The sequence below is a fragment of the Salmo salar genome, chromosome ssa18 (genome assembly GCF_905237065.1).
Source record: "Salmo salar chromosome ssa18, Ssal_v3.1, whole genome shotgun sequence".
In the NCBI taxonomy this organism is placed as follows: domain Eukaryota; kingdom Metazoa; phylum Chordata; class Actinopteri; order Salmoniformes; family Salmonidae; genus Salmo; species Salmo salar.
Genome location: NC_059459.1, coordinates 80,477,070 through 80,493,383, shown reverse-complemented (window position 1 = coordinate 80,493,383; position 16,314 = coordinate 80,477,070). Strand labels below are relative to the sequence as shown.

Here is a 16,314-nt window from a genome sequence, read left to right as displayed (position 1 = left end):
GAATATGTGGACAATTACAAATACCTAGGTGTCTGGTTTGACTGTAAACTCTCCTTCCAGACTCACATTAAGCATCTCCAATCCAAAATGAAATCTAGAATCGGCTTCCTATATCGCAACAAAGCATGCTTCACTCATACTGCCAAACATTCCCTCGTAAAACTGACTATCCTGCCGATCCTTGACTTCGGTGATGTCATTTACAAAATAGCATCCAACACTCTACTCAACAAACTGGATGCAGTCTATCACAGTGCCATCCATTTTGTCACCAAAGCCCAATATACTACCCACCACTGCGTCCTGTACGTTCTCATTGGCTGGCCCTCGCTTCATATTCGTCGCCAAGCCCACTGGCTCCAGGTCATCTATAAGTCTTTGTTAGGTAAAGCCCCGCCTTATCTCAGCTCACTGGTCACCATAGCAGCACCCACCCATAGCACGCGCTCCAGTAGGTACATTTCACTGGTCATCCCCAAAGCCAATTCCTAATTTGGCCGCCTTTCCTTCCAGTTCTCTGCTGCCAATGACTGGAACGAATTGCAAAACATTTTTTATGAATGTTTTTTTATATAAAAAATTTATAAAATTTGCTGGAGACTGATAATTCCCTCACTAACTTTAAGCATCAGCTGTCATAGCAGCTCACAGATCACTGCACCTGTACATAGCCCATCTGTAAATAGCCCATCCTACTACCTCATCCCCATATTGTTATTTTTTTTCTCCTTTGCACCCCAGTATCTCTACTAGCACATTCATCTTCTGCACATCTATCACTCCAGTGTTTATTGCTAAATTGTAATTGTAATCTTACTGCATATAGATTTATTTTTCTATTGTGTTATTGACTGTAAGTTTGTTCATTCCATGTGTAACTCTGTGTTGTTGCTTGTGTCCCACTGCTTTGCACTATCTTGGCCAGGTCAAAGTTGTAAATGAGAACGTATTCTCAACTGGCCTACCTGGTTAAATAAAGGTGAAATAAAAAATAAATAAACATCCATCCCAAAATGCTGACCTCCCCTGTTATTGGGGAGGGGGTGTATGATCTTCATTAGTCATGATTTATTCGTGATTATCCGTAATCATAGTAGCAGCCACATGAATGTAGTAGTGTTCAGAAACATTATATTCTTATTTACAATAAAAAACAATGACTCCAAAAGTACAATACGTTACACTTGAAATGTGTGTCATTTAGCAGACGCTCTTATCTGCAGCAATTACAGGATACATCAGGGTTAAGTGCTTTGCTCAAGTGCACATGGACAGATTTTTAACCTAATGTGGAAATAGTGAAGGGGTCTGAATACTTTCCGAATGCACTGTACATACGTACCTGTTCTACATAGTTGAACCTCTGATGTGATCTCCAGCAGTCTCCGTAGCCGATCATTCTCCTCCTGGTATTTCACTACCGTTTTCTCAACTTCCCCGAAAATCTCCACAGCAGCCGAAGTTAAGCGCTCATTTAAAAACACACGAAACGACTGTTTCGACATTTTAATTTGACTGATAACTAGTTAGCTATTCAGCTGCTAGCTTCTTCCACGAGGAAACAACGATGTTCACAAGAAAGAAAAGTCCACTCGCAAGCTCACTTCCGCCTGTATCAGCGGGTGGCAAGAATATACCACAGCGCCTCTATGTGGATGGAGAGTTAACTACAAGGTACAGACCATTTTTTAAATGAAACCTTTATTTGACTAGGCAAGTCAATTAAGAACTAATTATTATTTACAACGACGGCATCCTGGGGAACAGTGGGTTAATTGGCTTGTTCAGAATGACAGATTTTTATCTTGTCAGCTCTGGGATTTGATCCAGCAACCTTTTGATTACTGGCCCAACATTCTAACCACGAGGCTACTTGACACCCAAGACTAGCAGTGATAATAGAAATAGATAACTACATGTGGGGAAAACGTTATAATATATTATATAACTTATTGTATGAACTGAATTGAAAGACAACTCATTGTAACACAGGCAACTCCTGAAAGCTGCAACGGCTTGGGACTTCATTCTATAGCTGGAGGACTCCTGATATCTCCAGGAGTGAGAAGTATCATTTTTTGTTGTTTTTACTGGTGTGGTATAGTACTGTCTTTTTTGCTAACTAGGGCCTGTCTTCCCAGCAGCCTACTTGGTGTGTGAGAGCTGCTGACTGCTCAGTATTTGCAGATAGTTGTTGACACATCATCCAGGATCAAGGGGCAGGGAAATTTGTGACTAGTTTTGGTAATGAGTGGCTGTATTGGAGAGGAAGTGGTTTCACCTCTCCAAGGCAATCAGTAATTAGTACAGGAAGGTGTGCTCTCCACCTCTGTGAGGCAATTATCAATTAGTTTTAGTACTTCAGTCTCCCCTGGTTTCTCAGCAGCAGCTGTAAGCAGCAGCGGTCGTGTCAGCGGTCGTGTCAGTGGTGGTTTTGTGGCAAAACTAAGACCGTCACCGAAACAACGACGGTTCTGCCGAGTTATTTGAGGAACTCTCCACACCACTCAATCACTTGATTATCTTACCTAGTTATTTACAGATTCCCATTTTGCTCTTTTGTAGCTTTGTCAAATGTGTTTAAAAAAAATTTTCTTTCTCCTCAATTCCTGATATCCAATTACGATCTTGTCTCATCGCTGCCACACCCCAAAGGGCTCGGAAGGTGCGAAGGTGCGAAGGTTGAGTCATGCGTCCTCTGAAACAAGACCCGCCAAACCGTGCTTCTTAACACCCACCTGATTAACCCAGAAGCCAGCTGCACCAATGTGTCCGAGGAAACACTGTTCAACTGAAGTCAGCCTGCAGGCGCCCGGCCCGCCTCAAGGAGTCGCTAGAGCGTGATGAGCCAATTAAAGCCCCCCGGCCAAACCCTTTATATTTGAAGGAGCAGGCTGGTGATTGTGACCCTGTTACTTTCTGAGGAAAGTTGGTGCCTGCAGCTGATGTCCCTGGTGGTGCCTCCTGTTCTCAAGAAACTGCCACTATACATCTTGACCAGTCCAGTGTATTTCAGTCCAGTATAGTTCAGTCCAGTATAGTCCAGTTCCGTCCAGTAGAGTTAAGTATAGTCCAGTATAGTCCAGTACAGAATAGTCCAGTCCAGTATAGTCCAGTCCAGTATAGTTCAGTGTAGTTCAGTGTAGTCCAGTATAGTTCAGTCCAGTATAGTTCAGTCCAGTATAGTCCAGTCCAGTATAGTTCAGTGTAGTCCAGCATAGTTCAGTTCAGTATAGTTCAGTCCAGTATAGTCCAGTATAGTTCAGTGTAGTTCAGTATAGTCCAGTATAGTTCAGTGTAGTCCAGTCCAGCATAGTTCCGTCCGGTATAGTCCAGTATAGTTCAGTCTAGTATAGTCCTGTCCAGTAGAGTTCAGTTTATTCCAGTATAGTCTAGTATAGTCCAGTCCAGTTTCGTTCAATCCAGTATAGTCCAGTATAGTTCAGCCTAGTATAGTCCTGTCCAGTAGAGTTCAGTTTATTCCAGTATAGTCTAGTATAGTCCAGTCCAGTATAGTTCAGTCCAGTATAGTTCAGTATAGTCCAGTATAGTTCAGTCCAGTCCGGTCCAGAATAGTTCAGTATAGTCCAGTCCAGTATAGTCCAGTCCAATATAGTTCAGTCCAGTATAGTTCAGTATAGTTCAGTCCAGTATAGTTCAGTCCAGTCCAGTATAGTTTAGTTCAGTCCAGTACAGTTTAGTCCAGTATAGTCCACTATAGTCCAGTCCAGTCTAGTATAGTTTATTTTAGTCCAGTATAGTCCAGTATAGTTTAGTCCAGTATAGTCCAGTTTAGTCCAGTATAGTTTAGTCCAGTATAGTTTAATCCAGTCCAGTATAGTTTAATCCAGTCCAGTATAGTTCAGACCAGTATAGTTCAGTTCAGTATAGTTTAGTTCAGTCTAGTATAGTTTAGTTTTGTCCAGTATAGTCCAGTATAGTCCAGTCCAGTATAGTCCAGTATAGTTTAGTTTAGTCCAGTATAGTCCAGGCCAGTATAGTTCAGTATAGTCCAGTCCAGAAAAGTTTAGTTCAGTATAGTCCACTATAGTCCAGTCTAGTATAGTTTATTTTAGTCCAGTATAGTTTAGTCCAGTATAGTTCAGTATAGTCCAGTATAGTCCAGTATAGTCCAGTATAGTCCAGTATAGTCCAGTATAGTTTATTTTAGTCCAGTATAGTTCAGTCCAGTATAGTTCAGTCCAGTATAGTTCAGTTCAGTGTAGTTCAGTCCAGTATAGTCCAGTATAGTCCAGTATAGTTTATTTTAGTCCAGTCCAGTATAGTTTAGTTCAGTCTAGTATAGTTCAGTATAGTCCAGTATAGTTCAGTATAGTCCAGAAAAGTTTAGTCCAGTATAGTCCAGTCCAGTATAGTCCAGTCCAGTATAGTTTAGTTCAGTCCAGTATAGTTTAGTTTAGTCCAGTATAGTCCAGTCCAGTATAGTCCAGTCCAGTATAGTTTAGTCCAGTCCAGTATAGTTTAGTCCAGTCCAGTATAGCTTAGTCCAGTATAGTCCAGTCCAGTATAGTCCAGTCCAGTATAGTCCAGTCCAGTATAGTCCAGTTCAGTTCAGTCCAGTATAGTTTAGTCCAGTATAGATGCTCGACGTGCGCGAGCAGTGTGGGTGCAACGATTGAATAACTTGTTGATGTGATGTAGCTAATTCGTTAGCTAAGCTAGCCACTGTAGCTAGTCAGTAACTCCTCCAGTATGTGTTGATATGATGTAGCTAGTTTGTTAGCTAAGCTAGCCACTGTAGCTAGTCAGTATCTCCTCCAGTATGTGTTGATGTGATGTAGCTAGTTCGTTAGCTAAGCTAGCCACTGTAGCTAGTCAGTAACTCCTCCAGTATGTGTTGATGTGATGTAGCTAGTTCGTTAGCTAAGCTAGCCACTGTAGCTAGTCAGTAACTCCTCCAGTATGTGTTGATGTGATGTAGCTAGTTTGTTAGCTAAGCTAGCCACTGTAGCTAGTCAGTAACTCCTCCAGTATGTGTTGATGTGATGTAGCTAGTTCGTTAGCTAGGCTAGCCACTGTAGCTAGTCAGTAACTCCTCCAGTATGTGTTGATGTGATGTAGCTAGTTCGTTAGCTAAGCTAGCCACTGTAGCTAGTCAGTAACTCCTCCAGTATGTGTTGACATCATTTCACAGGATTTATTTTTAAACAAAAGCTGTAGAGATCAGTAATAAATACCACTTCTGTAGCCAAATATCATATTCATCTCTTTGGGGGGGGTTAAGCATTACATGACCTGGTATAATGGTGCGTTGATCAGTTATACAGTTAATACGTTATTTTTGTGTTTTGATGAGATGTTGGCTTGTAATGCAGAGTTGACTTGTAAATACACTGCACTTCCTTATGTAGTGGTCCTACACCCCCATCTAGTGGTCGCTTGGTGCTATTACTGCACTGGTACTGTAAGTTGAGCAATAGTTCAGAACGAGGAAGCAGGTCAACACAAGTTTAATTAGGGAAATGTTAAATATTTACATTTTAGTCATTTAGCAGACACTCTTATCCAGCGCGACTTACAGTAGTGAATGCATGCATTTGTTTTTGTACTGGCCCCCGTGGGAATCGAACCCACAACCCTGGCGTTGCACACACCATGCTGGCGTTGCAAACACCATGCTCTACCAACTGAGCCACAGGGAAGGCCGTTATGCATTTGCCACATCCATTTAAAAAAAAAACAACTTTATAATGAATTATACACGGAGTTGACAAAACATTAAGAACACCTTCCTAATATTGAGTTGAATCCCTTTATGCCCTCAGAACAGCCTCAATTCGTCTGGACATGGACTCTACAAGGTGCTGAAAGCTTTCCACAGGGATGCTGGCCCATGTTGACTCTAATGCTTCCCACAGTTGTGGCAAGTTGGCTGGATGTCCTTTGGTATACTCAGTGTAGACTACACACAAATACAGCCTTCACCTTGTAGAGTCCATTCTTACATAAAAAAAATAGTATTTATCCCTTAAACTATTTTCACCAGGATGAGCGACAAACAATGTTGTAATGTGTCTGAGATATGTTGTATTGTAAATAAATGATTCTAATTCAAAAAATAAAAATACGAAAATGCTAAGATTGTTTTACTCCATTGTTTGTAAGCAATGTAATTACGAACACACTTTATGCTATAGCCTCAAAACATGGTAAAACTATCCCATTCTGACTGAAGCTTTTCCCACAGTCACCATAGCGAAAGGGTTTCTCTCCCATTTGAGTCAGTTGTGCGTGGTTAAGGTCTCCCCGCGATTGAAGCTCTTCCCACAGCAACCATAACTAAATGATTTCTCTCCTGTGTGAGTCATTATATGAATAGTTAGGTTATTTTGGAAGCAGGAAGCTTTTCCACTCTGTCCTTGTTTTCTTTCTTCTACCCGTTTTCATCCTTCCTTTCCTTTGTGGACTGAATCTACATGCCTCAGCAGATGAGTCTTACGAGTGAATCTTTTCTCACAGACTGAGCAGTGTGAGTCAGTTTATGAGCAGTTAGGTTGGGTTTGGCACGGAAGCTTTTCCCACAGTCACCACAACTAAAAGGTTTCTCACCTGTGTGAATCAGTTTATGAACAGTAAGGGATCCCTCCCTTTTTTGATTATCTGGAGGGTCACAGGGAATGTAGAGACCCTTAATGTGGGTCACAGTGGCAAAAGATTTCAGATCCACTGGTTTGGAGTCACTCTCTCCGTTCTCCACAGTCCGGGTTTGGGGAAGAGTCAAGGACCAAAGTGGGTCCTCCAGATCACATTCACTTTTCACACAGGAAGGAGTGAATATGGAGTCTTTGGTATCAAAGAGCCCTTGAAGCTGCTCTTCCTCCTGACTGGTCCTGACTTCCTCCTGTTCCTCTTTAATCTGTGTGGGCTCTGGGTCCTCCTGCCCCAGACTGGGGCTCCACTCCTGCTCACAGTGCTGCTGCTCAGGGGGAACTTCCTCTTCAGAGAGAGAAAGAGAGAACTGCAGGGAGTCTGGAGGGAAGGAGAGGAAGAACAGATGTTATTTATATACTACAGAATTAAATAGAACACTTGAATCACAAATGTGAATTATATATATTTTTTAATTGAAAACGTCTTTTTTGGCATTGATCCAAAATAACAACAGTAGCTAAAATAATGTGCAATACAGATAAAAAATAGTTTCACTGCTCCCAAACTTGATATTTTAATAAAGCTTGTACACGTCCTAATAATTTGAGAGATTTCTCAGAAAACTAGATGTTTTGATCACCGTATGCTTACTTCTATTATGACCTCACGGTGTTTAAGATGAGCAGAGTCAGGGGTCTACAGGACTGAAGCCGTACTCTGCCTACTGCCATCATCAATATAATATTGAATTACTAGTGTGAACGTAAACGTACTCACAGTCTCTAATGAAATGCATTGGAGTCAGAAAGGCTGTGCTATATAAGCTATTTCAATCATCTTTTCCTGACAGATAACTTTTTAATTATGCCCGGTGAATCTTAGCTATATTATAAACTGTTCTTTAAAAACTAAGTAGAACCGTAGCTAGCTAGGTATTACCGTAAATTTCGGACTATAAGCCGCAACTTTTTTCCCACGCTTTGAACCTCGCGGCTTAAACAATGACGCAGCTAATATATGGACTTTTCCCACTTTCAATTTTTTTTTTCTCTCTAAAAAAATAACACATTCTGTGACGTGCTCAGTTTTTTGGCGGCATGAAGCTTTCATTAGACCAATGAAATTGCCTAACGGGTTAAGGTCAAACAACTTTTTTGTTTACTGTTTAGATTAAATCGAGCGCTGTCAAACTTCCCATCATTCTGATTACGGTAGTCATTTTGTCACCCTCATCATGGCAAAGACACGGAGAAATGCATATGATGCAGCTTTCAAGTTGAAGGCGATTGACCTGGCTGTTGGAAAAGGAAATAGAGCTGCTGCACGGGAGCTTGGTCTTAATGAGTCGATGATAAGACGTTGGAAACAGCAGCGTGAGGAATTGACTCGGTGCAAAAAGACAACTAAAGCCGTGTGTCGTTAAAGCCTGTGTAAAGTTAATTTTTTTTCAATGTACCGGTAGGCACCTGCGGCTTATAGACATGTGCGGCTTATTTATATTCAAAATAATATATATTTTTTAATTCAGTGGGTGCGGCTTATATTCAGGTGCGCTTAATAGTCCGGAAATTACGGTACATCTACGTACAAACCTATTCTACGTAGTTTTATCTCTGGTGTCCTCCGCAGCAGTCTCCGTAGCAGATCATTCTCTTCCTGGTACTCTGCTACAGTTTCCTCAACCGCACCAAGAATCTCCACAGCAGCAGATTCCGTTAAACATTCATTTAACAACACACGAAACAACTGTAGTTTAGACGTTTTCAGTGGACTGAGAGTTGGGTGTTCAGCTAGTATGGCTTCTTGATGTGGGTCCATCTGATCACATTCACTTTTCACACAGGAAGGAGTGAATGTGGAGTCTTTGGTATCAAAGAACCCTTGAAGCTGCTCTTCCTGCTGACTGGTCCTGACTTCCTCTTGTTCCTCTTTCATCTTTCTGGTCTCTGGGTCCTTCTGTCCCAGAATGGGGCTCCACTCCTGCTGCTCAGGGGGAACCTCCTCTTCAGAGACAGAGAACTGCAGGGAGTCTGGAGGGAAGGAGAGGAATAGCAGAGGTTTACACTCCCCTATGTATTTATTTAGACAGTGAAACTAACATTTACAAATGTGGCTCTATACTCCAGAATTTGGGATTTGAGATCAAATGTTTATATGAGGTGACAATACAGAATGTCACCTTTTATTTTAGGGAATTTTCATAAGATCTGTTTTACCATTTAGAAATCAAAGCACTTTATGTATCTAGTCCCCCAATGTGAAGAAGTCAAAAGCGTTTGGATAAATTAACTTAGTGTATTACAGTAGTCAGAAGTGTAGTATTTGATCCCACATTCCTTACACACATTAAGCTTGTGAAACCACATACTTGTTGAATACATTAGCAGGGGTGGGTATAACTTGGGGAACGTTCCAACAGGAATCTGTTCTCAAAACTACGTAAATAACAAGGATGTCAACAAACAATGCATACAACGTAGCCTGATCAATTCACCACCTAGCTAACTAGCTGCCGAATAGGCATCAACTCACCACCTAGCTAACTAGCTGCCGAATAGGCATCAACTCACCACCTAGCTAACTAGCTGCCGAATAGGCATCAACTCACCACCCAGCTAACTAGCTGCCGAATAGGCATCAACTCACCACCAAGCTAACTAGCTGCCGAATAGGCATCAACTCACCACCTAGCTAACTGGCTGCCGAATAGGCATCAACTCACCACCTAGCTAACTAGCTGCCGAATATGCATCAACTCACCACCTAGCTAACTAGCTGCCGAATAGGCATCAACTCACCACCTAGCTAACTAGCTGCCGAACAGGCATCAACTCACCACCTAGCTAACTAGCTGCCGAATAGGCATCAACTCACCACCTAGCTAACTAGCTGCCGAACAGGCATCAACTCACCACCTAGCTAACTAGCTGCCGAACAGGCATCAACTCACCACCTAGCTAACTAGCTGCCGAACAGGCATCAACTCACCACCTAGCTAACTAGCTGCCGAATAGGCATCAACTCACCACCTAGCTAACTAGCTGCCGAATAGACATCAACTCACCACGTTGCTTATTCTTTTTATTCTTTTTTCCTCTTAGAGTTTAACCATTTATGTTCTTTAATACAGGGCCGACATACAAGTTCCTTACTTTTTTCCCCTTCTACTTGCCTCTTCCATTTTTGTGGTAATGCTGCAATTAATTGGTTGTAATTTTGGGTAGAGCAGACATTTCAATATGTCTGTGTTAGCTGCATGTGTGACATAACTCCACCAGTCCTATTTATAATATCATTCACTAAAATTATACCTGTTCTAAACATTTCTTTGAAAAATACATTTTTTTTTATCAGTTAGTATATTTGAATTTAACCACAATATTTGTTGTATTATTTGTTCTGTCTTTTCAGGTGGATTAAACTGAAATTGAAACCAACCTTCTAAGGCTTGTTTAAAAAATAAAGATATTTTGGAGATTAATTTCTTTTCAAACAACCGAAAGTGGGCAGGTGTAATCTGAATAAAGGGGAAAAAGACCATTCTTGAACATAGGATGAGACATTCCTACCAATTTACTAGAGAACCAGTTTGGATTTAAGTATAACTTTTGTATGACTGATGCCTTGAGTGAGAGGTCTAATGCTTTAATATTTAATAATTTCTGCCCTCCGAATTCATATATTCGTTATATAAATAGGCCCTTTTAATTTTGTCTGGCTTGCCGTTCCAAATGAAAATGAATATTTTTTGTTCATATAATTTAAAAACATGTCACTAGGTGTAGGCAAAACCATAAGCAAATAGGTAAACTGTGATATGACTAAAGAGTTAATCAGGGTGATTTTTCCACATATAGATAGGTATTTTCCTTTCCATCGTAGCAAGATCTTATCTATTTTTGCTAACTTTCTATAAAAATGTATTGGAGTGAGATCATTTCTTTCTTTTGGGATTTGTATACCAAGTATGTCCACATCTCCGTCAGACCATTTAATTGGTAAACTACATGGTAATGTATAATTAGCATTTTTTTAGTGATCCAATATAATATAGTACACTTATCATAATTTGGTTTTAATCTAGAGAGGATAGCAAAAGTATCTAGATCCTTTATGAGGCTGTAGATGGATTCTAATTGTGATTTTAAAAGAAAACATGAATCATCAGCGTACAATGACAGCTTCGTTTTTAAGCCACGGATTTCTAATCCCTTAATAGTATTGTTTGATCTAATCTTAACAGCTAACATTTCGATGGCAATAATAAATAAATATGCCGACAGTGGACAACCTTGTTTTACTCCTCTAGATAGTTTAAAACTTTCTGAGATGTAGCCATTATTTACTATTTTACACCTAGGGTTACTATACATAACTTTAACCCATTTTATAAGAGATTCCCCAAAATTGAAATATTCTAGGCATTTATATATTAACTCCAGTCGTACTTTATCAAAAGCCTTTTCAAAATCAGCTATGAAAACCAGGCCTGGTGTCCCCGATATTTCATAGTGTTCTATTGCTTCCATTACTTGTCGTATATTATCTCCATTGTATCGTCCATGTAAAAAAACCTGTCTGATTAGGATGAATAATATCTGACAAAACTTTTTTAATTCTATGCGCCAAGCATTTTGCTAGTTTTTTTGCATCACAACACTGAAGTGTAAGAGGTCTCCAATTTTTTTAATGGACTGGATCTTTATATATACCACTTGGATCCTGTTTCAGTAATAATGAAATCAGACCTTCTTGTTGCGTGTCTGATAATCTACCGTTTATATAGGAGTGGTTAAAACATGGTCCTCTGATTATATCAAAAAAAGTTTTGTATACTTCCACTGGTATGCCATCCAGCCCTGGAGTTTTCCCAGCCTTAAAGGCCCCAATTGCATCAAGAAGTTCCTCCTCTGTAATTTGGCCTTCACATGAGTCTTTCTGTACAGATGTTCATTTTACATTACTATTAGGAAAAAAATCCATACAATTTGTTTCAGTTAGTGGAGATGTAGGAGACGAAAACATATTCTTAAAAAGTACTTCCTCTTTCAAAATATAATTTGGTGAATCATGCGTGACTCCATTTGTAACAAGTTTTAATACATTGTTTTTGGAAGCGTTTCTATATTGAAGTTTGAAAGATAATTTGGTGCATTTTTTCCCCATATTCCATCCAGTTCGCTTTATTTTTCTAATATATAACACTGGATCTTTCTTGAATAAGTTCCTCCATTTATTTTTATTTTTCCTCTAACTTATTCTGTGCCTCTATGGAACCGTTTTTATTGCTATCTAACTGTACCGTTAGTCCTTCAATTTCCTTTGTTAATATGGACTCTTATGATCTAAATTGCTTTTGTTTTATAGATGAGTACTGAATTGCATGGCCTCTAAAGGCACATTTAAAAGTGTCCCATACAACAAGTGGATCTGCTGTACCTATGTTATGTCTGAAAAAGTCAGTTATAAATTCTTCTGTCCTAGTTCTAAACAGTTTATCATCTAGTAAGCTTTGGTTAAATTTCCAATACCCTCGCCCACGTGGAAATTCTGTAAGAGTAATATATATGCCAATTATGTGATGATCCGACCGCATTCTGTCCCCTAGCAACACTTTTTAAACTTTTTGTGCCAGAGAGAATGGCATAAGAAAGTAGTCAAGACGACTAGCTTGATTAAGCCTCCACCATGTATATCTCACTTGGTCAGGGTATTTAAGTCTCCATATATCCACTAATTCCAATATATCCATGACATTCATGATTTACTTAAGTGCCTGAGGGTGATAGTTTGTAGTGTGATTTCCTTTCCGGTCCATAGAGGTATTTAAGACCGTATTCAAATCTCCCACCATAATAATAGAGTGTAGTGTTGCTTGTAGAGTTGATCAATTCTTATATATATTTTCAAAGAAGCTTGGATCATCATTATTCGGACCGTATAGGTTAATAAGCCATATCTGTTTATTGTCCAATAACATATTTTAAATAATCCATCTACCTTGATAATCTGTTTGGACAATTTGCACATTTGGATCAAAATTACTGTTAATTAAAACCATCAACCCTTTTGAATTTCTTTGCCCATGGGAGAAATATATTTTGCCCCCCCAGTTCTTTTCCCACAAAACTTCCTCTAAAATTGTTGAATGGGTTTCCTGTAAACAATAGATATTATATTCCTTCTCTTTTAACCAGGTACATTTTAGTCAGGTCAGATCTTCAAAGACTCAGCATCTGCAAAAGGTTCGTACGGTTTGTTCAGAGAACGTTCTGCCCAACATTAACAAAGAAGTTCATTTTATCTTCTCTCTCCGTTTACGCACACACCTCCACACATACAGTAGGTGAATAGTATCTCTCCCCTGACTTCCCACCACTGTTAATCACTATCCAGCGCTGCCTGTTCCTTTCTCCCGAGATTAGGAGAACCTTGAAGGCTACTCCCGGTCTCTTCACCCACACACATGTCCACAGTTCCCTTAGGCCCACTAATCACACACACACATTTCTCTCCCTTCCGGGTCTCTACTAGACCTTATGGGACTAACGTTCAGTACTTTAATTATTCATTATCCATGCTACATAACTACTAATTAATAATGGATTATTGATTCATTTACCTTTATTAGATCATTCTCTTATCAACACGGTGAGTGAAAAACTCAACAAAATTGCTCACTCCCTACCTGGTATCTTACTCTGCCACTATACAATTTTGTATGCGTTGTTTACGAAGTTTTTGGAACAGATTCCTGTTGGAACGTTCCACAAATTATACCCACCCCATTTGCAGTTTGTTTTGGCTGTGTTGTGGGTTTTGCCCAATAGGAAGTGAATGGTGAATAATGTATTGTGTAACTTTGGAGTCCCTTTTATTGTAAATACAATAGAATCTGTTTCTGGATAATTATGAATGAATCTTCAATGACGACAAGTGAGAAAGTTAAAAGAATGATCATCACATGAACAAGGCTGGCTATGCTTTCCACCCCGGTCAACAGCACTGCACCCCCCACAGCAACTTGCCCAAGCCTCCCCCATTTATCCTTCACCCAAATAGCTGATGTTCTGAAAGAGTTGCAAAATCTGGACCCTTACAAATCAGCTGGGCTAGACAATCTGGACCCTCTCTTTCTAAAATTATCCGCCACAATTGTTGCAACACCTAATACCAGTCTGTTCAACCTCTCTTTCGTATCGCCGGAGATTCCTAAAGATTGGAAAGCTGCTGCGTTCATCTAGACCCAAACTGTTACAGACCTATATCTATCCTAACCTGCCTTTCTAAGGTCTTCGAAAGCCAAGTTAATAAACAGATCACCGACCATTTTGAATCCCACCGTACCTTCTCCGCTATGCAATCTGGTTTCCGAGCTGGTCATGGGAGCAAATCAGCCACGCTCAAGGTCCTAAACGATATCATAACCGCCATCGATAAGAGACAATACTGTGCAGCTGTATTCATAGACCTGGCCAAGGCTTTCGACTCTGTCAATCACCATATTCTTATTGGCAGACTCAACAGCCTTGGTTTCTCAAACAACTGCCTGGCCTGGTTCATCAACTACTTCTCTGACAGAAATCGGAGGGCCTGTTGTCCGGATCTCTGGCAGTCTCTATGGGGTGCCACAGGGTTCAATTCTTGGGCCGACTCTTTTCTATGTATACATCAATGATGTCGCTCTTGATGCTGGTGATTCCCTAATCCACCTCTATGCAGACGACACCATTCTGTATACTTCTGGCACTTCTATGGACACTGTGTTAACTAACCTCCAGACGAGCTTCAATGCGATACAACTCTCCTTCCGTGGCCTCCAACTGCTCTTAAATGCATGCTCTTCAATCGATCGCTGCCAGCACCTGCCCGCCCGTCCTGCATCACTACTCTGGACGGTTCTGACTTAGAATATGTGGACAATTACAAATACCTAGGTGTCTGGTTTGACTGTAAACTCTCCTTCCAGACTCACATTAAGCATCTCCAATCCAAAATTAAATCTAGAATCGGCTTCCTATATCGCAACAAAGCATGCTTCACTCATGCTGCCAAACATACCCTCGTAAAACTGACTATCCTGCCGATCCTTGACTTCGGCGATGTCATTTACAAAATAGCATCCAACACTCTACTCAGCAAACTGGATGCAGTCTATCACAGTGCCATCCATTTTGTCACCAAAGCCCCATATATTACCCACCACTGCGACCTGTACGTTCTCGTTGGCTGGCCCTCGCTTCATATTCGTCGCCAAACCCACTGGCTCCAGGTCATCTATAAGTCTTTGCTAGATAGCCCCGCCTTATCTCAGCTCACTGGTAACCATAGCAGCACCCACACATAGCACGCGCTCCAGTAGGTACATTTCACTGGTCATCCCCAAAGCCAATTCCTCATTTGGCCGCCTTTCCTTCCAGTTCTCTGCTGCCAATGACTGGAACGAATTGCAAAACATTTTTTTATGAATGTTTTTTTTAATAAAAAATTAATAAAATTTGCTGGAGACAGATATTTCCCTCACTAACTTTAAGCATCAGCTGTCAGAGCAGCTCACAGATCACTGTACATAGCCCATCTGTAAATAGCCCATCCTACTACCTCATCCCCATATTGTTATTTTTTTTCTCCTTTGCACCCCAGTATCTCTACTAGCACATTCATCTTCTGCACATCTATCACTCCAGTGTTTATTGCTAAATTGTAATTGTAATCTTACTGCATTTGCACACACTGTATATAGATGTATTTTTCTATTGTGTTATTGACTGTAAGTTTGTTCATTCCATGTGTAACTCTGTGTTGTTGCTTGTGTCCCACTGCTTTGCACTATCTTGGCCAGGTCAAAGTTGTAAATGAGAACGTATTCTCAACTGGCCTACCTGGTTAAATAAAGGTGAAATAAAAAATAAATAAACATCCATCCCAAAATGCTGACCTCCCCAATGTATGATCTTCATTATTCACGATTTATTCGTGATTATCCGTAATCATAGTAGCAGCCACATTAATGTAGTAGTGTTCAGAAACATTTATATTCTTATTTACATTTTTTTTTAATTACTCCAAAAGTACAATAAGTTACACTTGAAATGTGTGTAATTTCCCAGACGCTCTTATCTGCAGCAATTACAGGATACATCAGGGTTAAGTGCTTTGCTCAAGTGCACATGGACCGATTTTTAACCTAATGTGGAAATAGTGAAGGGGTCTGAATACTTTCCGAATGCACTGTACATACGTACCTGTTCTACATAGTTGAACCTCTGATGTGATCTCCAGCAGTCTCCGTAGCCGATCATTCTCCTCCTGGTATTTCACTACCGTTTTCTCAACTTCCCCGAAAATCTCCACAGCAGCCGAAGTTAAGCGCTCATTTAAAAACACATGAAACGACTGTTGTTTCGACATTTTAAGTTGACTGGTAGCTAGTTAGCTATTCAGCTGCTAGCTTCTTCCACGAGGAAAGAACGATGTTCACAAGAAAGAAAAGTCCACTCGCAAGCTCACTTCCGCCTGTATCAGCGGGTGGCAAGACAATACCACAGCGCCTCTATGTGGATGGAGAGTTAACTACAAGGTACAGACCATTTTTTAAATGAAACCTTTATTTAACTTGGCAAGTCAATTAAGAACTAATTATTATTTACAACGACGGCATCCTGAGGAACAGTGGGTTAATTGGCTTGTTCAGAATGACAG

The 16,314-nt window shown here is 40.3% G+C and overlaps 1 protein-coding gene across 2 annotated transcripts in view; it reads right to left on the bottom strand.

The window, feature by feature from the left end:
• LOC106560407 (oocyte zinc finger protein XlCOF6-like) overlaps window positions 1-16,314 on the bottom strand; it is a 47,071-nt gene that overhangs the window by 12,183 nt on the left and 18,574 nt on the right. The window contains exon 1 of one of the 2 annotated variants that reach the window (XM_045701633.1): window positions 1,343-1,586. The exons of the other annotated variant lie outside the window; for it this stretch is intronic. Coding sequence (XP_045557589.1) covers window positions 1,343-1,505 — 163 coding nt within the window. The 5' untranslated portion in view covers window positions 1,506-1,586. Of the gene's footprint in view, window positions 1-1,342; window positions 1,587-16,314 lie in introns of those variants that run through there. 2 annotated transcript variants of the gene reach the window in all.